The 27529-nt window shown below is 37.3% G+C and overlaps 1 protein-coding gene across 6 annotated transcripts in view; it reads left to right on the forward strand.

Moving 5' to 3' along the window:
• The window catches only part of FIGN (fidgetin, microtubule severing factor), a 131709-nt gene that overhangs the window by 103152 nt on the left and 1028 nt on the right, over window positions 1-27529 (forward strand). Inside the window, exons 1-3 of one of the 6 annotated variants that reach the window (XM_055572402.1) lie at window positions 13965-14236; window positions 20128-20383; window positions 20919-27529. The exon at window positions 20919-27529 is cut by the window's right edge and continues 1028 nt beyond it. In XM_055572402.1, coding sequence (XP_055428377.1) covers window positions 20281-20383; window positions 20919-23173 — 2358 coding nt within the window. In that variant the 5' untranslated portion in view covers window positions 13965-14236; window positions 20128-20280 and the 3' untranslated portion in view covers window positions 23174-27529. Of the gene's footprint in view, window positions 1-13964; window positions 14237-18444; window positions 18579-18777; window positions 19261-20127; window positions 20384-20918 lie in introns of those variants that run through there. The other 5 variants (XM_055572401.1, XM_055572403.1, XM_055572400.1 and 2 more) reach the window with 5 other exon arrangements.

The raw sequence follows: 27529 nt of genomic DNA on the forward strand, positions 1-27529 counted from the left end.
TGCTATATGATTATAGATAATGGTAATTTCGTATTTATTTTTCTCTGTTTGCCATATTTTAAAGTAATAAGCTTCTGTTTCAAAATCAGGGAAACAAGCTTTTTTTAATGTAAGCCCCAAATATATACATGCTGTGCTGTGCTGTGCTTAGTTACTCGGTCATATTAAACTCTTTGCTACCCATACATACATATAAAATAAGAAGAACACATCAAATCTAAAAGACACCCCTAAAAAGGGACAAGGCTGACCTCAAAGAACAGCATGGGAATGAAGAAGAAATAGATATTAGTGTTTCGGACATGAATTGTGAAAACTTTGTCATCGATTGAATGTAGGACAAGAGAAGAGCTAGAATACCTGGAGAGTGAGCAGTGAATTTTCTTTGTGGTGTTGAAAAACTAACTCTAGCTGTCAGGAAAAATTATTTTTTGATAAAAGTAATACAGTAAGTTACTGGCAGGTCCAGAAAACGAAAATCCCCTTATCATAAATGAGTAGAAGGGTTAAAGGATGTATCATGTTATGCTTCTGAAATCTACTTACCTGTAATTTCCCTTCAGTATTTCTCTTTAGTTCCAGCCCCTGGGACACCAAAGAACTCCTTCTGGCAGTGACAGTTCCTGGACAGTAACATCATGTACTAGTTAGTAGCTTTTCTGCTATTATCTCATTTAATTCTCAAACTTCAGTGAAATTATTATTACCACCAAATTCAAAGGTGGGAATATTGAGACTTAGGAAAGCTAAGTAGTTTGCCTAAGGACCCAAGACTAGAAACTAGAAATGTAAGGATTCAAATCTGGGACAATTCAAATATATGCCCAAATTCAAATCCACCATGGTTAGGCTATAACAATATTGATATCTCAACAGAGTTGATTATTAAAGGTCCTTATTATGGTAAATGATAATCTTTCAAAGATAGATCTTGGTAAGAAGAGATATTATGAACAGTAAGAAAAAAGATTTTGATACAATATGTATAATAAAGGCTGGATTCCTGTTTTGTTTTCTGAACATGTGTTATTTCAAATGCAAGTATTATCAGGTCAGTTCAGTTGCTCAGTCGTGTCCGACTCTTTGCAACCCCGTGAGCCGCAGCGTGCCAGGCATTATAGCCTATAGCAAATTCTACATTATTAAGTTTCTTCCAAGAGAACTTGTACTGTTTTCTTCATTCAGTAAGATACATAGGAATTGGTAGATTCTCTGGAGAAGGAAATGGCAACCCACTCCAGTACTCTTGCCTGGAAAATCACATGGATGGAGGAGCGTAGTAGGCTACAGTCCATGGGGTCGCAAAAAGCTGGACACAACTGAGCGACTTCACTTCACTTCACTTCACCTAAAGTTACTCTTTCTTCCTTTAAATGGGTAGAAGTTAATGAGAGGTCCAGGAAGTACGCAGAGGGCTAGAATCATACTTCTTGATTATATACTTCCTCTCAGAAGTGAGTACCATGACAATGGATATGGACAAGCCCTAGTTTGAAGACTCAGATGGACTTGTTCAAGAGCTCTGAATGGTGAACCTAGAAGGGTGATTTTTATGTATGGGGAAATAGCTTGCTCAATGTTGGCCTAGAAGGCAGTATCAAAGCCAGTGTGTGGAAAATATAGATTTTAGTAAAAAGATGTGGTGTAACAAACGGTTACAATAAGAATATTATTACACTTAAGTTCTGGCTCCAATTCTGTCAATTATTAGCTATGTAGTAGTAACTTATTTTATACATTATGTCAAATGGCATTTATAGCAACTGTGTGAGGTTGACTAATGAGGCCTCTCAAGTTCTGAGACTGGTCTTCAGACTAAGATTATTGTGATAATGATAATTTACTAGTACTAAAAAAAATTTTTTTTTGGCTCCTTATATAGTATTTCCTATTGAAAAGGGTAAAATAAAACATAAATAATGTTTCTTTTAATTTGTGAGAGCACTGAGTTATTAATACAAGTCAACTGCAACTGTCTGTTGACCCAGGCAAGAAGGGTGCTAACATTTTGGAAAGTCCAGTCTTGCCCTCTTCCAATACTCTACTTTATCCCATCACGAGAAATCCAAGGGGCCATGAGGATGTGCCCACTTGGAAACTGTGCCCTTCTTTGAGACCATGTCCCTGACACCTGAAATTCCCTGACTCTACTTCCTGAGCCCATGTGGGGCTCTTATCCAGGTCTGTCTTTGGTGTGTGCACTTCTAGACCCAAGAGGAGGTTAGGAGGCAGCTGGGTGGAGGGGGATGGCAGGGAATGGGTGGAACATCATCTATAGCATCTATGTTAAACCTCTTGATGATAAGGAACAAGAGGGAAAGAGCTATCAGTCAGCTTCTCATTCTGAAAGAGATCTAATGATCCAGGGGACAGAAAATTCTAAATTTTAACTTAGCCTTCCTTCTTAGTGTTTTTAAGATAGAATTTTCAAGGTACAAAAAAACAAAAAATTTTAACACTTTTGTTTTATAATTTTCAAAATAATTTATGACTTTATACCTTAAGTATTTAGACATGTGGTATGTGTTAGAGCCTGCATGAAATCTTTCTATACAGATACAGATATAGAGACATATATAGATATATATCTGTATTAGACATATAGCTATGAACAAGACAAGATCCCTGTCCTATTCTAATGGTATGGATACCTGATGTCAGAGATTAGTCTAGTAGATGATACAGATGAAATAGAAAAATAAAAAGCATGTGAAAATGCAGTATAACTACAGGCTGATATGGAAAATAGTAGAGAGGGAGGGAAGGCAGTGTTGTGTGGGAAGTCTTCTAGATGAAGTAGTATCATTTGGCTTACTGGCCGGAGTTTGCTGAACCCTTGGTCTAGGGTTTTCCACATACTCTTTAAAATCTCTTGTGTCATTTTTTTCTTTTCCCCATAAACTGCTGTTCATCTTTATTAAGATATTTAACAGTGAGGATAATTCTTACATGCTTGCCACGTCGGTTTCTCACCACTCATGTCTTTCTCACCACTCATTTCCTCCATGACCCACTCACCATGGCTTCTGACCCCACAACTCGCTCACAGATCATCTCTAGCCGCCTAATTGCCTATGTTCTCTCCTATTGTACTTGACTTCTCTGATGCCTGTGCTATAATTATTCTATTCTTCCTTACTTGTCTTTTACAATAGCATAGTCTCTCCCTCTGTGATTCTCTTTCTCTTCTATAAATGCCTCCCCCCAATTGCCTACTCCTTAAATGCTGATTCAACTCAAGAGTTCCATTCTCATCTCATTCTATGCAATTCCCTTTCTGCTATGCCTTCCATGGCCATAACTTCAATGATTCCCATTTGCTCATGATTCCTCAATACCCTTATAGACTTTGACTTCTATCAAAAGGTGGGAACTTCTAGTGGCCACCTCATCGGTTATATAAACTAAAAACCATGGAGTTCTCCAAGGAGAGCCAAAGTGCAACAATTTTGTGTCACATGATCCAGATTGCAATTCTGGCTCAGGGGTGGCCTTGGGAAAGTTCTTAGAGTCAGGCAACCTGTTTCATCATATATAAAAGGGAATTAATCCCTCAGTAGGCATCTGAAGGATTAAGTGTAATATCCACCACAATCTATTAACTAGTTGACAGATATCTCACAAGAATTTCTATTTTTATGATGATATCCCTCCTGTTTTTCATTCTTCTAACTGGTCAGCTCATCCTTTCAACTCTACATCTGAAATCTTTCTCAGATTTTTTTTCCTTCTTTCTGTTCAAGTTCAGACTCTGCTTCTAATCTTTTCCCCTCTCTCTTCTGGCCTATATATTGTTATTATTGATATTTTTCTAAAGAGATAAGGGCAGCACTTTATGTTGGCAGTAGGATAAAGTCTGAACATTTAAGTCCTTTTGCAAACTAAACTCAAGCTTTATCATTACCTCCATCCTACTCATGCACAGACATATCCATGTCTCCTATCTTCTAACCATACCAAGCTACCCTGTTGCCTGAATATTCCAGGTACGGTAAGCTTCATCTGTGACTCTGATTGAGTCTTGTCTTAGGCAGGAAAACTCATCTCTCTCTATTCTGATAAAATTCTATTCAGCTTTCAAGATATGCCTGAAATCTTAACTTCTCAATATAGCCACCTTCCCCTGCCAGGTTCAGAAGTAAATCTTTTCTTGGGTAAATCACCACCAAATACAGATCGTAAGTTCCATTGGGGCAGAGACCTCTGTCTCCTAGCACTTAGGCCAGAAGCTCTCAAGTTGTAGCAGGTATTCAGATGTTGTTATAGCATGAGTGCCATCATCATGTTTTAAACAATTTAGCCAACTAGTCCCATTTGTTTTTCTAGTGACAACAAAAGTTGTCAAGATTCAGAGATTTAAGGAAGATTGTTTTCAGGATTCTAGTTTTGAGATTTAAAATACATTTTCTCTGTAAATTATTTTTTCATAATTGATTAACTACTTGAAAACAGAGAGAAAGGAAAGGAAAAGAGAGAAAATAACTCACTGCCCCAAAAGGAGGTTGAGGGTGGGGAAGGGGGGGAGGTTCTTGGAGTACATATGAAAGAATTTAAGACATAAGTAAAAGAAATTGAATTTTTCTCAGGTTTCATTTTTGTTTGCTTGCTTGGCTGTTTGTTACATGGAAGAATATTGATTTAAGTTTTATTAGCTCAGGAATATGACAAAGGTTCTAAGAATGATAACACTGTTACTAGGTCTTGTGAATCCTTGAAAAGTTTAAGGACTAATGAACCCTAGTTCTTTTAAAAATTATTTGCAAGCTTAAGTATAAGACTTCTCTGCATGTTCAGACCAGTGTCTCAATGGTATGGCCAATAAGTGAAGTTTGAAACCTGCCTTCTCCTGAAAATCTTGATAATACAAATCTCCCCATTAGCACTACCATTTTATTATGCCTTATAATCATAACTTGTATTTACGTGGTTATATTTATGTTTTTTATTCTCTGCACTAAAATTTCTTCTATGCACACTCCCCAGATTATTTTTCTCAAATTAAAAATAAAACCAAGGCAAATTCTGCCAACCTTCTATAACTCAGGGTTAAAGCTAGGTAAAATATCTATTAACTAAGTACTCAATTCCTAATTGAAATTCATAATTAAACTGTATCTTCATCATTATGGAAAGTTATTTTGAAAGCTTACCAAAAGAATTGCTCATATTTATCATTAATATTATTACCATCATATTATTTGACATCTTAGGGCCTCTTCACTTTTGTAATAAATTCAAATGTACAAAACATCCTCTCTCTTTTCTAAAACATTCATAAATTCTATGATTCAGAAATTAAGTTATTCGAGGTTATGATAAGGCATTCCAAAGGCACTGAAAGGGACCCTCTCTTAATTTTTTGGTTTTTCATTTTTTATCTGTGAGTCATTTAAGCATGTAAATATAGGTTTCTAGTAGTTTCATGCACTGGCTTTGTCTTTTGTGGTTCTGAATACGAATTCAGTCAAGACAAAGAAACTGGAAGATATTTTGATCTGAAAGCTATAAGAATTCATAAGGGAATGAGTTGGTTTCTTCTCTGCTTTGTAATGCAAAGAAGTGCATTCCACAAAATCAGATGAAACAAGCCATTAATTTGACAGTCTCAGTTCTCATAGCTATTGATTCAGAAAGCTAAAAACAGATATGGAAGCTTATTGGCTCCAATTAAGAGTCGTGAAGCTTGAGGTAAGAAGAAATGAGAGGGTATTGGGAGAAGAGGAATCATTCACTAACAGAATCCTTCTTAACGTTTTCTCATGAATGGGTATGAACTCTTGGTCTCCTGGGTTTCAGTTTGTTTGTTTTTTGTACTTTTTCATTTATTGACTCTCTTTATGGAATAGTTTCAGAATGTTTGTTTAGCAAACAAATGATATTTATCTTATCGTGTGAGACATTTTCATGACAACACGCTCAAGAGCTTCCTCATAAGTCTCAAGAAATATTTTCAATTCCTTCTATACAATTTTATATACATGGAAATACCTCTGGATATACTCTATCGATAGACTAATCAATATAGATTCTATAGGTATACACTTATTTTAGCACATGCATCATCTTGCATGGAAGAACTCCTCTCTTTAGAGGTATGTAGCGGGCCTTTTTTTTTTTTTTGGCCCTTATCAGTAAGAAGACTAACTAACTCTCATGACAACCTTTAGTGCATATAAATAACGTATGTGTGTATATATAGTACTGTTTTTTAATGTTAAGATCTTAGTAAAGAGTGCTACGAAAAGAAAGACTCAAAGAGGAAAATGTTATTCACATTTTTAAGAACAATCCAGGCAACAATAGTGAAGTGGGTTGCAGTTTGCTTCTCCAGTCTAACAAAGCAGTATAGCATTATTTGGAACTGCAATTATGAAAGGCCAACATTTCTTCAAATATTCCTTTCAGAATGTCAATTTTTTTCTCATGTTTTAACTTAGTGATAGAAATGCAATTTTTTCCTTTTAATGATGATAATACATTTATATCTTGCATAACTTTTCATGTATAATCAAGTGACAGGAAGGCTTTTTTCCGAGGTGTGGGGATGCTGATGAGGAAAATCGTGATAGATAACATCAATTATCAGTTATAATCAATTATCAGTTATCAGTTCCTTATCATTTGTTAACAAATCCTCAGTTGAGAAACCTTCCGACCAGCTTTGCACTAGACGAAAATTTGCTGTACGTTGGATATAATCTAACTCTAATAGAAGACGATTGCATTTCCAAGCAGAAAAAAAAATAAGATTATTGTAATAAATCTAACATCACAGCAACAATTCATGGAGCTTAATTATGACACTACTAAATGTGAAAATCTATTCAGCGCTAGGAACACTTTTCACATTACATTCACGCTAAAGATTGGCTGTTAAGAGCTCATTACTGGTATTTTTCTAAAGAGTGGTTTATTAAACACAGTTACCTAATAAGCATCTTTGGTGGTGCAAATTGCTGAAAACAGTAATGAGTCTGATTAGACTTCATTTCAATTACGACAGCTTGTCTAGCAAAAAATTTATATATGTATATATAACTTTTTTTTTTTCCTGCTGCTTCAGAATCTGGCTACAAGACACTCCAGAGTTTAAAAAATAAAAAGCCACCTCTGTATTTCCTTTCCACAGTTCACTAATGAAGACAGAATTGTCCAAGTCATCATCCAATTTACACACTGGGAACCTAGATGGACAAAGTGGAGTTACAATCATGTTTGCTTAAAAACAGCAAAGCCTGCCTTGACTAATATGTCTAAATAAGGTCGCCTTTCGTTTCTCTCTGCTTTGGTTTTTTTTTTTTTTTCCTTAGGAATATAAAACTATAAATGAGATGGAGACTTAAACATGATTCTTTCCTATTTGGATTGTGGAGGTTATTCTCCAGATTAATAGGCTCACCTTTCAATTATGTTTTATCCATGGATCTGCTACTTAAAATCATAACAATACAGAAAGCTGTTGGATTGTGAATGCTAATTATCTCACTGATTTTTTTTTTAATATATTTGGAAAAAATAAAAGAAGCCCAGTTTTATGAATGTGCACTAAAACATCAGAAAGTGTAAAGGAATGTTCATTAGACACTAAACTTGATTTTTATATTTTTAAAAAGTATGTTATTTAGCCACATTTAACAGCTAACCTCCTATTAAATCATGCCTGAATATACTGCTCAAATTGAAAGAAAAAAATTGTTAATGTAAAAAGCCTTTTAAGTGATTAAGCTGTCATTGCTGTCATTCGGGCCTTCTAGTAACATTTTAATGCTTCTGAGGGCTATGGCTGGGTTTGCAATCCACTATTTTATATTTTCTGAATAGATTATTTTTAAAGTATATTATCATTTGACACTGAACTGGATAAAATAATTTCTGAAGTAAAATACGAAAACAATGGCTGTATGTAGAAGCATTTTTAAAAAGGAGGCACAATAAAACGTGCTAACCTGAAAAACTTCTCAAGTTAGCTAAGTGATCATGTAATGGCCATAAGACTGAAAGTCATATATAAAGGAAATTATAGTACTCTTGTAGGCATTTGGATACTTTCAAAAAGATTTACTTAAAAGGAGACCAGTTCCAGGTATTTACTTAAAAGGAGTTCCAGTTAAAGGTTCAGTGAGGAGGAATGCACTTTTAAATCTATGATTCATTAATTCTGTGAATTTTCTGTTCTGTTTAAGGGGGGGGGAAAAAAAACTTTGGTACAGAAAACACAAGAACAATTCTAAATTTACAGTTGGAGTACTTTCCTAAGTCAGTTATTATATATTTTAATTTTTGCATTTCAAGGATTTCTTAAACATTTCATCTAGAAAGATTGTAATGAAATGTTTTTCTTTTCGAAGAAAATTGAGAACATATGTCAATATACAATATTGTCATTAGGTTTTCTTCTTGAAAAAACTTTACATATGTAAACCTAGACCTCCTTGAAAATGCATAAGAAAGCAGTGTTCATACTGTATTTTGAGGTCATAAATAAGACTTTTAATTTTTATTAACTATGGAAATTTTTTGAAATGTATGACTTGATTCAAACCAAAAATAAATATATAGCTAAAAAAAAAACTTTTAAGTGGTACTTATATTGGATTAAAATATTATGTGTACATCCTAGTTAAATAACAGAATGTGCTTTGGACTCAGATTATAAATAATGAAATAGATCATTTTTAGGATAAAAGCATTTAAAAAAATTTTTTTCTTCTCTGTCATCATCCCCATTTTCTCTATATCCTTTCCACAACTATAGACAGAATAGTTGAGCACACATATACAAGTGCCTAGATTTGATTTTCCTCTACAACCTACCTGTATCATCTGCTGGGTTCTAGTTTTCCTGTGGTTTAGAAACTTTGGGTAAATAGGATGTACACTATTTGAAGAGGTAACAGGAAGATTTGACTTATTTACTCTTTTAACACAAGCAACTAAAACTAACAAATTTTGAATTAAATTTCTTTCAAATTATCTGCTAATTTATAAATATGACTGGGAAAATAACTTCCTTTTCCTTAAAATTATTAGCAAATACTAGAGCGTATGCAAAACTGAGGCCAATAAAATAGTTCATTATCATCAGTAAGAAGTTTAAAATTATAGAATAGTGTTCACCGTATAGAAGTAACATCATTAACAGCTTTGAATTCTGTTGACCGGTTGAGAGCAACCTTACATTTCACTTCTATATTAAAGTAAGCTGTGTTTATTCATAATGGGATAGAGTTGGACTGGGAATAAAGTAGAATTTATGAGCAAAAGGGGATTCCCTGTTGGCTCAGTGGTAAAGAATCTGCCTGCAATGCAGGAGACCAGGGTTCAGTCCCTGGGTCGGGAAGATCCCTTGGAGAAGGAAATGGCAACCCACTCCAGTATTCTTGCCTACAGAATTCCATGGACAAAAGGAGCCTGCTGGGCTACATCCATGGGGTCACAAGAGTAGGACACAACAGAGCGACTCTTTCTTACTTATAAGCAAAAAAGAGGGATCTGTATTTCATGTGATAAATGCCAGTGGATCAACCATTTATTCAGTTTAGTCAAAACCTAAACTTTTTCTTTTTGTTTTTTTTTATCACAGCGACCTTGTGTATACTAACAGTAGATGAAACGATGCAGTTGAATATTGCCATGGAGAATGCACTTAAGATGGAATCTGAAGAAACAATTTCTTTTTTTGTAGTACCTTCTATTGTTAGCTTTCCCCGAGGATTACTTTGTTGGACACCCCCTCTAGGAAAGGAAATGCCAGTTTCTTTAAGGATGCTATAACCCTTTCTTCTGTGTCTGTTTCATGATGCAGCATTCTTTGTTTTTACAAAAGGAAGAGCCAATAGTACTAAAGACTGGACCGTCATTCACACTGCACTTTAACAGTGTTCTGTTTATCTGGAAATGAGAGCATCAGAATTATAGATGGTGATGGTACTCAGATTTTTTTTTCGCCAAACCATAGAATTGGGCCAGGTAGGGAGAATGGAGAAGAGAGGAAACTACTGTTGTTACTAAGAGCTCTTCACTTTCAATCCTTGACCATGTTGGTTGTATTCTGTAGCAGTTTATCTGCATATGTTGTCTTATATGGACAAAACAACACTAAACCTACCAAAACTCATTTCATGTGTTGCTTTCCATTGCCTTCAGATTAAAGTTATTTTCTTCAGGCTGGACTAAATTATACACAGGTCCCAGGAGTGAAGGACACTGAATTAATGTACTGTGTCACCCAGCCCTGACTATAGAATATTTTTATCAAAGTCCAAGGCACTATTTTGCTATTCCATTAAAAATTAATGCACGGATTGTCAACAAGAGAAAAATGCCTAAGTAATCTAAACAAATTTTGTTTGGGCTTTGCACACTTTTGAGTCACCTTAAGTGACGAGTTTTTAAGGAGAATGGTTGGAGTTGTATACCTATATGTAAAGAGTATTTTTACTCCTTTGTCTAATTACATGACAGAGACTGCCAAATTAAAGAAGTAGTCATAATAATTTATTTTGTTTTATGTAAACTGTCTTTTTTAGAGCAAGGTTTCAGAGGAACACGAAAAGAGGTTAAATGCAAATTCCATCTTACACAAGGTCATGGGGCTTGGGAGATTCTGAACTTGTTTACTGACCTCTGTCAGTATGGTATATTGGGCAAAAATGAATGTAGTTCAGCTTAAATATAACTAAATTGAGCTTTGGACTTATATATACTTGAAATAGAATAGACACATGCAAATAACTATTTACAAATAGCACTACGTACACATAACGATTAGCATAACATTTTAGCAGTGTGAAGAAGGACATTAACCAGGCATGTCATAATTCAAGATTGGTACCATGCCTGGTTTGTGTTAATTAAAAGTGCAAATTTATTTTATATGGCACAAGAGTATCTGGAGAATCAACTAAAATTACCTCAGACTTTTAGGATGATGGTAATGTTATCTCAGCAGAGTCCTTTTTTAAAATAAATATTCAGAACACATAGGAAATGCACAGTACTTGTGGCGTTTGGCTTTCTCTTTCTGGATCAGTCATACAGGCTGGATACTGTGAATCTAGCATGGGGCTTTCAGGTTGTGTTAACCCCATTTATCCCTGCACGCTACAGCTCACCTGTTATTTACACACTTAAGAGGGTTGATACTGCAGAACAAGGGGAGTGCTCTGTTGTGACACAGAGCATACATATTCATTAGCCCTGGCAGTCCCTATGGACAGATGTGGTGTGTCCTGATGGTCTTAGTATGACAAAAAGAACCGGAGCGGGGGAAGGGTAGATGGCCTAATGGATTGAAAAACGTACATGGAAAAAGGGGAGAGACAGAATGAGTAATGAAAGGCCATAAAGTAACAACTTTAAAGGTTAACTACAAAGCACTATTTAAAGTGATTAAAATTGTCTAAAATCATTCACAGAGGTAGAATAAACAAGATTACATCTGATTCAACAGGGGAATATCAGTCCTCTTACCCACTAACCCTCAAACTATTCCCCTTGCAATAGTTGATAGCACCTGACACTAAGTACTAAGATTCAGAGTATGAATCACTTGTATATTTTAAATTGTGTGTATACACATAGTTGTGCATTCTTTTGCACATAATTATGGTAGGATATTTGGACACTGCTTTTTACTTGATTTAGATAATTATTCAAAAACTTATACACATATGCTTTTGTAAAACTACCCCCTGCAAAGAGGAAAACCCACAAATCTAAACTACAATTTTAAAATATATGGATTTTATGTGAGTGTGATTGTATGTTCACTTGAATACTTTTGAGTATGGAAATTTTATGACCCTCACAGGAGAAGAATAATTATTTATTTAAATTGTCCTAACCCTCGTCCATGCTCCCAGGATCCCTCACCTGAAGCTAAGTACTAGCCTCCTAATTTCTCTCTCAGTTTCTGCCCTTGCTTTCTTGTGGGCCTTATTTAAGATAGAAGAATTGTTGAAGGATAGGGAAGCCTGGCACGCTGTAGTCCATGGGGTCGTTAAGAGTCAGACACAACTCAGCAGCTGAACAACCAACAAGTCTTCTATTTTTGATTTGCTTCAGGTATTAGGCTGTCTGTCTTGCTAATGTATTGAACACAGGACTGGTGGCCTAAAAGTGATATTTCTCTCATCAATGTAACTTGCTTTGCATAAGTGCTTATGCATTCATCCTCATAAATGCAGTCGTTCTCTTATATATATGTCTTGAATGTTAAAAATGATGACCTATGAGACCCATGCGTACCAAGTTTCAACCTCATTATGAAATATTGGCAAATAAATATTTTTATGCTTTGTCACATTTTGATGAGTGAATATTTTGTTGCCGTGAATAAAATTTAATGCATTTTAGGGAAACTGATTCAGATCATAAGCTACTCACAAATTTAATTGAAGAACAGGGTCTATGCCATTCTAGTCCAAGTCATGATGCCTGTAATATTGAATACTTGCTTTTAAAGCCCCAAATGATGACATACAGAATAAGATCAGTTGCTTATCCAGGTATCATCTACCCAACAAATTCCTATAAGAATTAAGTAGCATAAGTTTGGAGTAACTTAAAGTCTCAAAAGTTGTACCAGGAGTTATAATTGACTATTACTATTAAATGAAGTATTGGTTTGTGGAATCAGAACCTATGGCATATTCGGGGAGCATATTAGGAATGGTGGAGACTGATGTGGAAAACAACTAGAAAAAGTATCTAACAAATCAAAGCAAAAGCAGAGGGGTGAACACGGAAATCGCAGCAGTCTGGAGACCAGTGTTGTTAAGAAATCATTTCTCATTTTACACTGTTGTACTCGTGACACTGAATCAGCAAGGAAAATACCAAATATTTTCCCTGTGCTTTGAGTGGGAGGGCAGGAATGCAGCAAATAAAAAGAATTTGGAAAAAATTTAAAGGCACTACTTTTTAAGTTTTAAAGTACTATACTTGCTGGTTTTCAAGAAAATGTACTTAAGTGGAAAAATTGAAGCTTGAAGCCTCAGAGTGAAGTCATAATTTTAACTACTTATGTGGCCAGCAGATACTGTAGAAATATCTGATGTCATAATAGGAAGTTGGAGCGTCATGACAAAGTAGAGGGGGCATGCCGTGTCTAGAGGGACCTCAGATTTGGCCAATGGTTGCCAGGCAAGAATGAGATCTAGGCTTATAAGATCAATCAGCTTGTCTTGAAAAAGTGGAATATGTGGAAATACAGTTTCTTTTATTATAAAGTTGACTGATTTTTAAAACTCTGGACTGGCCAAACAAAACATAGTTACAGATTACATGCTGCCTTCTTGCTGTCAGGTAGCAGTTTCTCTATATTGGATGGTGAAGTATTTAAACTATATTTACTAAGGACCATTTAGCCATAAATGCCTTTGTGAGTTTTAAAAAGTATTGCTTTATGCAAATGAGGTAGAGTAGGGGGAGGGAGTAATTTGCTGCAAACTGTATTATAATTTGGAGTCTTGAGGTATGAAAATGTGATTTAAAGAGAAAAATCTTTGACAGTATTGCTATATAATTAGAATGTCTTATTTTCGGACTGTGGGTTGTGAGATCATCCTTAACTGGTTTTAAACCTCTGTTGTTTCTTACTCGTGGTCTCCACAGTGAGTCACAAACACCATTAAGAATAAATACTATACAACAGTTTGAATTTTTGACATCTTTTTGATTAAGAAGATCATGTCCTGTGTTTTGCTGAGTAAGAAAGAATTTCTGTACCTTTCTTACAACCAACATACCCAGTGGAAAATTCCCTTTTCAGTAGCTGTCCAGAAGTTGAAGAAAAAGTGATTTATAAATTCTAGGAGTCATTTTAGTTTTTCTTCTGTCCAGTCAGTTTTGGTTTGTTTTCTGTTTAATTCATCTCTGGCTTTTTCAAAAATAAATGCATAACAAGAAACACTTGTGTAGCAGGTCACAGTTGGAAACAATTTTCACAAATACTGCCTGCTTTAGGTAACCTTAGTAACAATCCAGTAAGGTATATGTGCATGTGTGCTCGGTCATTTCAGTCCTGTCTGACTCTGTGCGACCCTGTGGACTGCAGCCTGCCAAGGTCCTCTATCCGTGGGATTCCCCAGGCAAGAATACTGGAGTGGGTTGCCGGTGCCCTTCTCCAGGGGATCTTGCTGACCCAGGGATAGAACCCACTTTTCTCCTGCGGCTCCTGCATTGGCAGATGGGTTCTTTACCACTAGTACCACCTGGGAAGCCCCCTGATAAGGTATATGATACCATTATTATCTATATTTAATGGCTGAAAAAAGTGAGTATAATATACTTACATGATTTCACCAAGATTAGAACAAATAAGTGAAGGCATGGATCAGGGCCAGTGGTCTGATTTTCAAGCTCAGGATATTCACTCTTCAGACAAAATTCTAGGACCTTTATGTTTTCTCCAGTCCATTCTATCCCAACAATCCAGTAATGCCTCCAAATAAAATACTGTGTTAGATAGTATTCAACCTCACAGTACTCCAGGACAAGTGAAGTCCTGAACTATAGCGGAGGCTGTCTGGACTGGGGACTAGGTCATTAGAAAGATCCCCTAATCTCTAAAATCCAAGTTTAAGAGACATTAGAATGTGAAATTGTAAAGAATGCAGAAAGCTGGAAAAGTTTATTGTCTGGTAAATGGATCCCTTTGATTTAATTTCTTAGCATTGAACCACAAGGCTTTATACACATAGTGGACCCTCAATTTGTTGACTAATTAAGATGTACAGTTCCTATATCATATTCAGTTTATAAAGGACTTTTCATTTTGGTGTTCTAAAGATAGAACCTATTTAAATCGATTAAGGATAATGTATATTTCTGTGTTTGTACCCTTCACTTTTCATTTGATACTACTTTTAAATATGACATCACATTTTCAGTCTAAGAGTTACTAGGAAATGGACTAAGGAAGATTTCAGATCAAATAGATTAGGACGGGTCATACTAGATACTGCTGTGTTGGCCTCTTGGCTTATGAGGGTGGGTACACAAAAGCAGAATGCTCTTAATCTGCGGGACATTTCAATTGGTCATTACTTCCCTTGAAGGATCAAGGCAAGTAGATACTGCATGGAGCCAGTTTTCAGTACCAGGAAGTTTATAGTCCCCCTCTCAAACTATTTTTTTTTTTTCAATTGGAGAATAATTGCATGATACAGTATTGTGATGGTTTCTGCCCTACATCTACATGAATCAGCGTTAGGCATACATGTGCCCCTCCCTCTTGAACCACTCTCCCATCTCCCTCCCCACTCCACCCCTCTAGGGTGTCACAGAGCACCAGCTTTGGGTTCCCTGCATCATACAGCAAATTTCCACTGGCTGTCTCTTTTACATCTGGTAATACATATGTTTCAATGCTACTCCCTCAAATCATCCCACCCTCTCCTTCCCCCACTGTGACAAAACATCTGTCCTTTATGTCTCAGATGCCTCATTATTTAGTGAATGTATTTGCTACTGTCTACTTGAAATTTTGAATGTTCTGTGTTAGTTCTGCCATTTCCTACATAGCAGATGATGAATTTGTTGTATTATTAGGCTAAGGAGCCTAATTATTATTAGGCTAATAATTACTTTATTGTATTTACACCAGTAGTGTTTGTTTTCTAGAGAGAATCTTGGTAAGTATAGTGTCCAGTTTTTTGTTTTTTTTTTAAATGATAATGAAAGGTTCAGAAGTACAGTAGCCCAAAGGAGTGTAGTAGGTGTGAGGATGTCGTGCAGGCCTGTGTGAGCGCCGTGCAGTTTTTAGAGCAAGCCTGCCGTGCCTGCAGGTGTTTGCCTCAGGTGCCTGCCCTTAGGAAGTCTGAGAACACCTGCAAATGAAGACAGAGTCCCTAACGGCCAGAATTACCCTGTGGGAACCTTGGAGAAGAGAACAGCTTTTACAGACCTTGTGAACTTTGAGTAGCAGACGTATGTTAGGAGTGGGGGTGGGGCAGACTTAGATTAATATTTCCAGGAATGTGTGCTAAAAATGCTTTCTAGAAGACCTGGTTTTTTATCCCCAATTTCCTCCTATTCTCCAAGTTGTTTTTATGTCCTTCATTTTTCTGTGTAACAGTTTCTTTATCATTTTGAAGCTATGACAAAACTTTTAAGGATGCCACCGTTGTTTTGTTTCAAACTAATTAAAGAGTAAAATAGAAGAAATAAAGCAATGAGGCAGCAACTTTTTAGTAATTAAATCTAAGTTATAAAATGGTCAGTAATGATAAGAATGGAAAATGTTATCCAAATGGACCAGTTTTATGGGAAATACAGACTTGTTCAATTATATATACATAAATTCATCCTATTACAATAAAATAACAAAATGCTTAGGCTTTTTACTATAGTATCTGTCATCCTTGTGAACACTTATGTTAAGGTATCTTAAAAGCAGTTTTCTATTACATATTTTAAAAACAAACACATTGCATTGTGAAATTTGCCAGCTGTTTTCTTAAGAATTTTATAATATTTTCAAAAATAAAAATTGATGTTTTGGAACAATTCTTCAATTATCTTGAACTGTTTTTCTTACTTTCCACTGTTTTCTGAATTTTTATTGTTCCTATTAAGCTATTTCTAGACAGCAGTGGGAGTTACTGTGCTGGAGTCCTGTTTCTAATAACATTAAAATAGTATTGTTTCTGAGGCTTTTCTCTTCATGTTCCAAAGAGAACCATATAAAAGCTTTTTTAAAACCCATCTTATTATTTGGGTGCCAAGTTAAATGACACGCGTGTGCTACTTTTTACAGATAACAGCAGTGTAATCAAAGGGAGTGTGATAGTTTGTTTAAAGAACATTTGGCTCTACATTTTTCTTCCACTGCACATCAGAACTATCACCACAAATAAATAGAACAATAATGACAATGAAAAGAAGTTTCATTTTCATGACTTTTCGCGACCCCATGAACTGCAGCCTACCAGACTCCTCCGTCCATGGGATTTTCCAGGCAAGAGTCCTGGAGTGGGTTGCCATTGCCTTCTCCGAGTTCTATTTCTAATTAGTATTAAAATTCAAGAAACTGAGGAAAAAGTTCTTTGTGCTCCTATAGATCAGGACAGTCTCCTGAACACTGGGCTTCTTGAGCTCCTACTAAGATCCGGAACTAGTTTATGGTTTAGCTATTAATTTGTACTTTCAAATGCTATTAATGATTTTAAAGTACAATAAATACTCATGTTTCAGGGGATGTGAATAATTCTGTTCTCTTAAGGTTATTTAATGGAAGCTCAATCTTAACTTTTGCAGCCTTGCTTATTAGGTTGTTATTTAGTATGAATCAATAAATAAACTTTCAATTATCTTGGTAAGCACATCCAAAAATAGCATGAGAATCAAAAGGCAGTGGTGTATCTAGTAATTGTTCCACATAAATAATTTTGATAGGATTTTTGCTTAATTTCAGATGAAGTAGAAATCTTAAGAAATTTAATTATTTTTGCTAGAGTGAAACTATGCAGTTCAACTATGCATTTTACTACCCAGTGAAAATGGCCAACCTGTTTTATTTAAATTTTATATTCCTGTCTTTCACAGTGACTATAACTTACCAAAAAACTTGTGCATATATTTTACAAATGATTAATTCACAAGGGAAATTTTAAGCCCAGTGGAGGTGAAAGTTGCCCTTTTTGTTTATTTTTTAAAATAATTACTCTAAAGCTAAAGTGGTCTCATTTTTTAAAAAATAGACACTTTTTTAATAGAAAAAATCATGTTTTTTATGTATGTTTGTTGAATAATGCCAATAATGGCTTAGCTCAGCTAACTGAAAAGAAGCCAGACCTTTTATGGGTGTGTGTGTGTGTTGTGTTTGTGAAAAAAATTCCATTGCCTGTGACTCCTAAATTATTTTTGAGACCTTATTTTCAAGATACTTATTCGTATTTCTTCTGTATCAATCTAATCAAATTCCTACTCATAGCATATGTGTTTTCTTGTTTTCTCAACTCTGTATTTTGATAATCTTTTAAGGAAAAAAAAAATCCTAAGAGAAAGTCCCTGGAAATAATTTACAGGACTAATGAATTTGTAGGTCTTCTAGACAGTTCTACATTACAGTCACATTAATATTCTCTCGTTTTTATAAGGCTTGAAAGTAAATCCCATGACACTAGAAGAATTTAGATACTGATTACTTGCGATTGGTTCCTGGTGATTTGCTCTTAATAATTTCCAGTTGAATTTAATGAAAGTATGATTCCTGAAATGCTGCTTCATTAAAATTGCATCTTTTCCCCTTTAAGTGTGGTCTCGGTCATTTCACCCATTTTGCGGTGTGTTTTCCTCCCCCTTAAAAAGTAATGATTGAGAAAGCAGAAACAATTAAGAATATCACTTTAGTTCTTCCTAGAAGACTCCCCTGCACCGCCCCCCTCCCCCCAACACAACCCAGAGTTCCTCTTAAGTGAAATGATGCAAGCTACACTTTACCAGGACTTTATAATATATTCTTTCCAATTGATGGGATTATTTTTTAAAATACAGTTTTAAAAGAGAAACATGATTACTTCGGGAGAGATGAAGAAAAGTAAAGAATCTATTATGTGTACAAGAGAAGTAAGGTATTTAGATTTTTTTACTAAAAAATTCATTATATATTCAAATATATGAAGCTTGATTAAGTTATACAGTGCAGCATTCAGATTTAATTTAACTGAGATGGTGATTTGCAAATGAATATCTACATGGATCCTTTTTTAAAATCCAAATGCAAATGAGTACAATTGCAGTAAAATATATTTGCAAATGAATCCTGTTACTTTATTCCTTTATTGTGTAATTACTGCAATCCTTCCCACCTTGTTTTCAGTATTTCTTAATCATTAAGTCGGAAGCATGACAGCAGAGCCAGCCCTGGCATGATTCTCTTTGACTAAAACCTTGTAAATTAACACAATTAGCACAGCATCATCCTGCTAATTAACTTCCAGTGTCTGGTGCAGTGGTTTTGCAAACAAGGAAGAGGGAGTCAGAAGGGAATCAACATGCCATTCTGTTACCAAACTCTGTGCTATGTTCAGTTTAGCTCAGTAAGTCAAAGCTGGCCGTGTCAGAAGCCAGAGTCAGGTAATGAAGAGCTAAAGGGGTTGGAGGAGGAAAGCATAAGGGGGTAGGAGCTGTCAACATAGACTGCGGTAATTCAGAAGGGAGCTGATGCCACAGATGCTTCATTTAGACCAGACCTCCTCCTTATCAAGGAATCGCTGCCAGAGGGCACAAGAGAGTTTGCAAAATTCACTTAGGGTAATACAAAGGAGATTAAGGAAGCCTGCTTAATATAGCTGTATCAGAATAGGAAGTGTTCCAATCAAGAAGAGATTAGGAGGAGTCAGCACTGGGAAATAGAACAGGGTTCCAGTGCTCTTCTGTAACTAAGTATATGAGAGTCCTCAAGGGTACATTATAAATCCCTTTGGGTGCTGGTTCCCTAATGTGGGAAGTAAGGTAGTGTCTAAGGTCTCTCTGTAAATTGTAAAATTCAAACGATTCTCTAACTCTGCTTCATATTTTTATCTATTTATTTGGCTGCGTTGGGTCTTAGTTGCTGCACTCAGGATCTTTCATCGCCATGCACAGATTCTCTAGTTGTGGCATGCAGGCTCAGCAGTTGTGCTGCTCAGGCTTAGTTGCCCCACAGAGTATGGGATCTTAGTTCCCCAACTAAGGATCAAACCTGCATTCCCTGCATTGCAAGGTGGATTCTTAACCACTGGGACAACCAGGGAAGTCCTTGCTTTCTATTTTCTCTTAAATGAGAAAAACAGTCCTGTATAGTTGGCTACATAGTCACCTTGCTTCACTTAGTAGCAGATGATAGAGTTACATACACGTAGCATCTCATTTTCTGGTTGTACTGTTTGAGTATATGCCACTACACATAAGTGTAAAGAGTCAGAATCCAGATTCTCTGTGCTTTTATCTTCCCTTTTACCTGCTTCTTTCCTATCTCCCCCTTACTGTCTTCATAAATATATATGAATATATATATATTCTCCCCTCTTAGTACCTTGGAAGCTGTAAGGCAGAGGGAACGATGATAACAGACGGAAGGAGAACACTAGCTAGAAGACCGACAGACAAGTGATGCTTGTTTTTATTTTTTTTTTTCAGAGTTTCAACAACAGAACTGAGAGGCAGAAAGGAGCCAGTTGTAATTCATACCGAGTTGTAGGCTTTGTGTGATGAAAGCGATGGAGCGCTGCCTGGGAGATTGCTTTGCTGCACTCCACGAAGCAGATTTGAAACTGTCATGGACCACTTTAGATGAGAGTTGGATTATGGAATGACCTGCTATGTCTGTGTCATATTGTTCTGCACAGGGAGCATTATACTGTGCTAACTAGGTGTTCAGTACCAAATAAGAGAGGTATCCTAGATGTGATCTGTCAGCTGTGTCTCATTTTTATATTGGTTAAAATATAAAACAGAAACTGTGGTGTGAAGAGGCAGGATAGCTAGATATGGCATATGTTAATACTATCATGAGCTAGATGTTTAAAATGTATGCATATTATAGTGTGAGAACCAGTGATTGAATTCTAATTTGGCAGGGATGTGTGTGTACATATATATATATATATGTGTTTCTGTGTGTGTGTAGCAAGTAACTCCATGGGCTTAGCAGAAATAAATTTGCTTATTACTCAAGAATGAAAAAACTGTAGGTCTTCTACAGAGTTTTCCTTTAAATTCCGTTTACTTTTTGTCCAGGACTGAAATTCAGTCCCTTTTCCAGATGTATGCATGGTAGAGACCATCCTAGGTGTTATAAACTGTGGAAATCCTTATAACGTCACTATCGTTGGTAGAAAATAATGGGTAACAAAAGAAGTTGGGTGGAAAAGCTTTAATAGTTCTGATGAGTATCTAAATAAATTAACCTTCTCCCCCCAAATCTTCAGGCTTGAAGATGCAGTGGACGCCGGAGCACGCCCAGTGGCCCGAACAGCACTTTGACATCACCTCCACCACTCGGTCCCCTGCCCACAAAGTTGAAGCTTACAGAGGTCATTTGCAGCGCACCTACCAGTACGCCTGGGCAAACGACGACATATCTGCTCTGACGGCATCCAACCTACTAAAAAAATATGCAGAGAAGTATTCTGGCATTTTGGAAGGCCCTGTGGACCGACCCGTACTCAGCAACTACTCAGATGCACCATCGGGACTAGTGAATGGTCGGAAGAATGAAAGTGAACCCTGGCAGCCTTCCTTGAATTCCGACGCTGTTTATCCCATGAACTGTGTTCCGGATGTTATCACTGCCAGCAAAGCTGGAGTTAGTTCAGCCCTCCCTCCAGCAGATGTCTCTGCAAGTATAGGGAGCTCTCCTGGGGTGGCCAGCAACCTGACAGAACCTAGTTATTCGAGTAGTACCTGTGGAAGCCACACTGTACCTAGTCTGCATACAGGGCTCCCATCTCAGGAATATGCCCCAGGATACAACGGCTCGTATTTGCATTCTACTTACAGTAGCCAGCCAGCACCTGCACTTCCTTCACCTCATCCTTCTCCTCTGCATAGCTCTGGGCTCCTACAGCCGCCACCACCACCTCCTCCGCCACCAGCCCTGGTCCCAGGCTACAATGGGACCTCTAACCTTTCCAGTTATAGCTACCCCTCTGCTAGCTATCCTCCTCAGACTGCTGTGGGATCGGGGTATAGTCCTGGGGGTGCGCCCCCTCCTCCTTCCGCATATCTGCCTTCAGGAATTCCTGCTCCCACACCCCTGCCCCCCACCACTGTTCCTGGCTACACCTACCAGGGTCACGGTTTGACACCGATCGCACCCTCGGCTCTGACAAACAGTTCGGCAAGTTCTCTCAAAAGGAAAGCTTTCTATATGGCAGGGCAAGGAGACATGGACTCCAGTTATGGAAATTACAGCTATGGCCAACAGAGATCTACACAGAGTCCTATGTACAGAATGTCCGACAGCAGCATTTCAAACTCAAATCGGGGGAATGGCTTTGACAGAAGTGCTGAAACATCATCCTTAGCATTTAAGCCAACGAAGCAGCTAATGTCCTCTGAACAGCAAAGGAAATTCAGCAGCCAGTCCAGTAGGGCTCTGACCCCTCCCTCCTACAGTACTGCTAAAAATTCATTGGGATCAAGATCCAGCGAATCCTTTGGGAAGTACACGTCGCCAGTGATGAGCGAGCACGGGGAGGAGCACAGGCAGCTCCTCTCTCACCCCATGCAAGGCCCTGGACTCCGTGCAGCTACCTCAGCCAACCACTCCGTGGACGAGCAACTGAAGAATACAGACACACACCTCATTGACCTGGTAACCAATGAGATTATCACCCAAGGACCGCCAGTGGACTGGAATGACATCGCAGGTCTCGACCTGGTAAAGGCTGTCATTAAAGAGGAGGTTTTATGGCCTGTGTTGAGGTCAGACGCGTTCAGTGGACTGACGGCCTTACCTCGGAGCATCCTTTTATTTGGACCTCGGGGAACAGGCAAAACATTATTGGGCAGATGCATAGCTAGTCAGCTGGGGGCCACGTTTTTCAAAATCGCCGGTTCTGGACTTATTGCCAAGTGGTTAGGAGAAGCAGAAAAAATTATCCATGCCTCTTTCCTCGTGGCCAGATGTCGTCAGCCCTCAGTGATTTTTGTCAGTGACATTGACATGCTTCTCTCCTCTCAAGTGAGTGAGGAACACAGTCCAGTCAGTCGGATGAGAACCGAATTTCTGATGCAGCTGGACACTGTGCTAACGTCGGCTGAGGACCAAATCATAGTGATCTGTGCCACCAGTAAACCAGAAGAGATAGACGAATCTCTTCGGAGGTACTTCATGAAACGACTTTTAATCCCACTTCCTGACAGCACAGCGAGGCACCAGATAATAGTGCAACTGCTCTCACAGCACAATTACTGTCTCAATGACAAGGAGTTTGCACTGCTCGTCCAGCGCACAGAAGGCTTTTCTGGGCTAGACGTGGCTCATCTGTGTCAGGAAGCAGTGGTGGGCCCCCTCCATGCCATGCCAGCCACAGACCTTTCAGCCATTATGCCCAGCCAGTTGAGGCCGGTTACGTATCAAGACTTTGAAAATGCTTTCTGCAAGATTCAGCCTAGCATATCTCAAAAAGAGCTTGATATGTATGTTGAATGGAACAAAATGTTTGGTTGCAGTCAGTGATAACTTCTTTTAAAAAAAAATGTGATGAATGTTGGCGCGCACACACACACATAAAGCCTGCTACATAGGGTATAGAGCCCCTTTCCAGTAGTGTTTAAATCGCAAAGGGTACTGGGGAAGAAGACGATTAAGTTGCATCTTTCAAGTCAGGGTAGATTTGGTGGAAGAAGGCATCCAATCAGACCTTCGGATGTGAAAGCCCCAGATGACAGAAAGCATCTGCCGATGCTCAGTTCGGTTCAAGCTAGACAACACTCACCAAGGAGCAAGGTGCAAGTGTGTTGATTTCAGAAGGACGTGAACCTCGTGTGTTGATTCCATTCTGCTGTTCTCGAGATTTAGTTGCTGTCAAGTGCCTGGAGTGGTGCTTTATTTTTTGTTTGCCTCACAATTACATTGGTGGCATGTGCTAATATAAAGAGCTTTAACTTCAAACATTATTGGACTAAAGAGATGAACGGTTGTGTTTCGACAGAAAACCAGATTTTTGCCATTTTAAGAGCAACAGTATTCCTCAATCCTGTCTGTTCTGCAGTATTAAGCTAAGAACAGGTAAAACAGGGTAACGGTAATCTGGACCTTAATTTCTGCAGTTCATTTCTTTTAATGTTCTTGTCTGCAAAAACTCAGGAAAGTGATTGTGTTTTGTACAGTACCTCAAAGGAATGTGTTGAAAGCACTATGTACTGCTGAGAGTAATGGGATAGGCTTCAATGTTACTTTATATTAAAATGTATGTTTACCTCAACAATTGGAAAATAGCAAGGAAAATTACTTTGAATGTATCCGGAAAAATACTGATGCGTGATACAACTGAATATTTACAATTTAAAGTAAAAATGGAAGGATTTTTTAAAAAGGTTCTTTCACTAATTATGGGGAATTAACCAGAGCAGAATAATTCTTTATATCAATACCTGCAAGAGTTCTTCGTACATTGCTCCTTGATAATGAAGTGAAAATATTCTTAAAAGGTACACTGGTTAATGGAAAGCTATTTACTCAGTTTGTGTTAGTGTCTGGAGCAGTCAGCCACAAGACCTGTTTAGGACCCTGAAAGTCACAGTACCTAAAAACTAGGACTGTCTTTTTCCTGCAGAGGTGGTAATGGTGGTGGTGGTAGTAGTTTGCAAGTTCTCCCTGAAAACTGCTGGAAATGGTGTCATTCTCTTCACTAATCTAGCTTATAGGCTTGCCATGCTGTTTGACAGAATGCAGAAGATAACAGCCAAAACAAACAAGCAAACAAACAAACAAATACAGAAAACAACCAACCAACTTATATATATCCACAAAGAATATGTCTGCATCCCCCCTCCTCCTTTTGGACTCCTCTCTTGTCAGTGCAATTTTTGCTTCTCATTTTGAAATCTTCTGGGCTGTAGTGCTCCCACATTCATTTCTACCTCAGTTTTGTTACATTTCTCCTGGAAAGTCAAGTAGAAAATTGAAAGTAGACACACACACACACACACACACACACACACGTGCATACATACACATGCACACACACACCCCCCAACAGATACAGCTTGCCAAATGTGTTACTTTGTTTTCTTTCGTCTTTTCCTATAAATCTAGTTTCCAAAAAAAATCAGTCTTCATGCTCACTTCCACCTGGGCCCACCCCAACTCCAACAGCATATGTAGCATTTTTCTTAGTTCCCCACTCCTTTCCTGCTCCCCAAGTTGTTCTTTGTACCCTTGAATGCTTTATGTGCAACTTGACATTGCTAGCTGACTGATGTTCGGCAATGCCTCGGAACCGACACAGAGTAGGCCATAGCCTCCCAAAGCCACTGCCCATGCATAAGCAGGACAGCCTGGCTTTCTGAATGTATTTTTCCTGTTTTTATTTTTTATTTTATTATTTTTTTTTTTTAGTTGAGAGATGCAGTAACAAAACTGTTGCAAAGCACTGGCATTTTATGTATTCAAAAAGTGATGTACATTTTTACAGACTTTAAATAAATGCAATGAGAAGCCCTAAGAAAGGTCTTTCTGTTATTGTTTTGTTTTCCTTCCATATTTCTTTTTTCTTATTTTTACTGATTTCATCTACAATGTCAAATTCTCTGAAATGCTTAACATAGAGAAAGCTAATGAAGGACATCATATTTCTGAGATTTTATGATGCTTGATCATTACTCCCCTTTTTTCTTATTTTTCTTGCTAAAAACTGAGCAGATGAACTAGAATTAAATTTACTATGATTTTCTATCAATTAAACCTGTTCTTACATATAAATATTCCATATTAAAAAGTAGTGCCTTTCATTAAGGATACAAAAAGTAATATTTAAGTACTTCCTCTGCTTTTCACAAGTGAATCAACACTACAGTCGTGTTCTGGCGCTACCCTGCAAACATCCCTTATGGTAAGGAAATTCTAATATCCCTATTAACTTGTAGGTTCATATTGATCTCACTGACAAGTTTACTTTTGCACACTGCTGACCTATTTTCAGTCTTTTGGACGTCACATTTCATTTCTGCCAACATGCTGTGTTCACTTGAAAGCAACTGGCAAGTTTTGACAAACCCAGTCTTATTTAGACAACTTTGGAAAATCCAGTATTGACCCACATTTCTGTGGCTAGTAAGAGTTAATGCCAAATATATGACTGCACTATTGTGTTTTACACTCATTTATAAAACTGAAAATAACGTCATGCATATTGGCTTTTAGCTTTAAATGACATAAAAATTACCTTTGAGCTATGAGTGGTCAAAAATCCATGTATTGAGGTAGAAGCTGAAGTTGTGTGTGAATTTCATTTAGCCTAATGAATACTAGGATTTGATCTCTTAGGAAATTGGGCATGCTGAAGAAATGAAGATCTGTTGAGGGAGATAAGGCTGACCCTTGAGGAAGTAGTGCTCTCCTGTGAGTCTTTGATTCTTCGTGGCAGCATTTTGAGCTCGTCTATGGACTAGCCTAATAATGAGCTCTATTCTGACCATCCTTTCTTGAGCTTGGGGTGGGGGTGGGATACCACATCCTGAGAATTGAATGTGTACAATCAGTGATGGTACAACTGAGTAATGGGGCTTCATAGTCTTGGCCTCTTTGACTGCTAAGAATTTGGAGAAGGCTACTAACGAAGGTAAGGTAATGAGCCAGTCCAAATCTCTTGCCGTCTGGCCAGGGGATTTGAGCCAGTCTACTTAACAGCCCCTAATTTCTTTCTTCACAACTGCAGTAACATTTCCAACAGGGACAAAAAGGAAGTGAAGGAAACTACTTCAGTAGAAGGATCAATAGAAATTCAAGAGGTAGTTCATAATGACCTTATGTGTGACACAAATGGAAATACTCTACACTTCTGGCATGCTTCTCACCAAAATATTTAGAACATTAGTGACAATATAGAAAACTTTGCTGACTGAGCTGATCAATGGAATGTGAAGGCAGTATACTTTAAGGCTATTTACTTTCACACAGAATGTTTATCTATTAGTCAGTTTGTATTCTACTCAAATGCAGATAGACGGGTATAATGTTTTCTTGTGCATTTGAAACCCATCAAGGAGAAAATAAACCATTCCACTCAAATACATAGGCCAAACACCATCTGGGCCAGTGATAAAAACTATCCAGAGGCTATGCTATGTAAAATACCAAGGTCAATTTACATCGGTTGCATAGTACTTGGCTATGCAGTTTTCAGAAGAATACATCCAAAAAAGTCCAAATTAATTCCCACAATAGTTTGTTGTAAATTTAAATATATTTGTGGGTTGGAATATATGTTTTTGAAGCATATAGAATTTATTTCTCTGAAAATGTGTCCAACTCCAAACAGAAAGTTACTTTTATAATCTCATTCTCATGTTCTTTTTTAACAAGAATTGGGTATCATGATCATTGAAACTATTTTGGAAAGTGAAAGGGACACAGTTTGTTGAACTATTGAGGCCACTAAAGTTCTAATATATATACATATATATATATAATTCGTGTGTATGTTTGTGTGTGTGTATACGTGTGCTGTTTTCACCACCAACGATTTGAACTTTAAAACTATTTTACATTACTCGGAAACAACTGGTTACTTCCTCTCTTCATATATGCAGAGATATACATGCCCACTTTACAATTCAAAGCATTTCAATGCTTTTTCTTTTGAAAAGTAAAGCCTTCGGTTGTTGAATCACCTGCTGATTTTCATATGAAGCACATTAGCAAACATGGAGCTATTAGTGTTTCAGAATTCCAAACCAGCTGTACTTGTGACTGACTCGCACATGAACTGAAGCTCACAGTCTGCTAAGACCTCTGGTTGACATTCGATTTTGAACCTGCCAGATGCATTTGTGTGAACCAGGGATACTGCATCTTTAATGAACAAGTCTC

This window comes from Bubalus kerabau, chromosome 3, assembly GCF_029407905.1.
Source record: "Bubalus kerabau isolate K-KA32 ecotype Philippines breed swamp buffalo chromosome 3, PCC_UOA_SB_1v2, whole genome shotgun sequence".
Classification (NCBI taxonomy): Eukaryota; Metazoa; Chordata; class Mammalia; order Artiodactyla; family Bovidae; genus Bubalus; species Bubalus kerabau.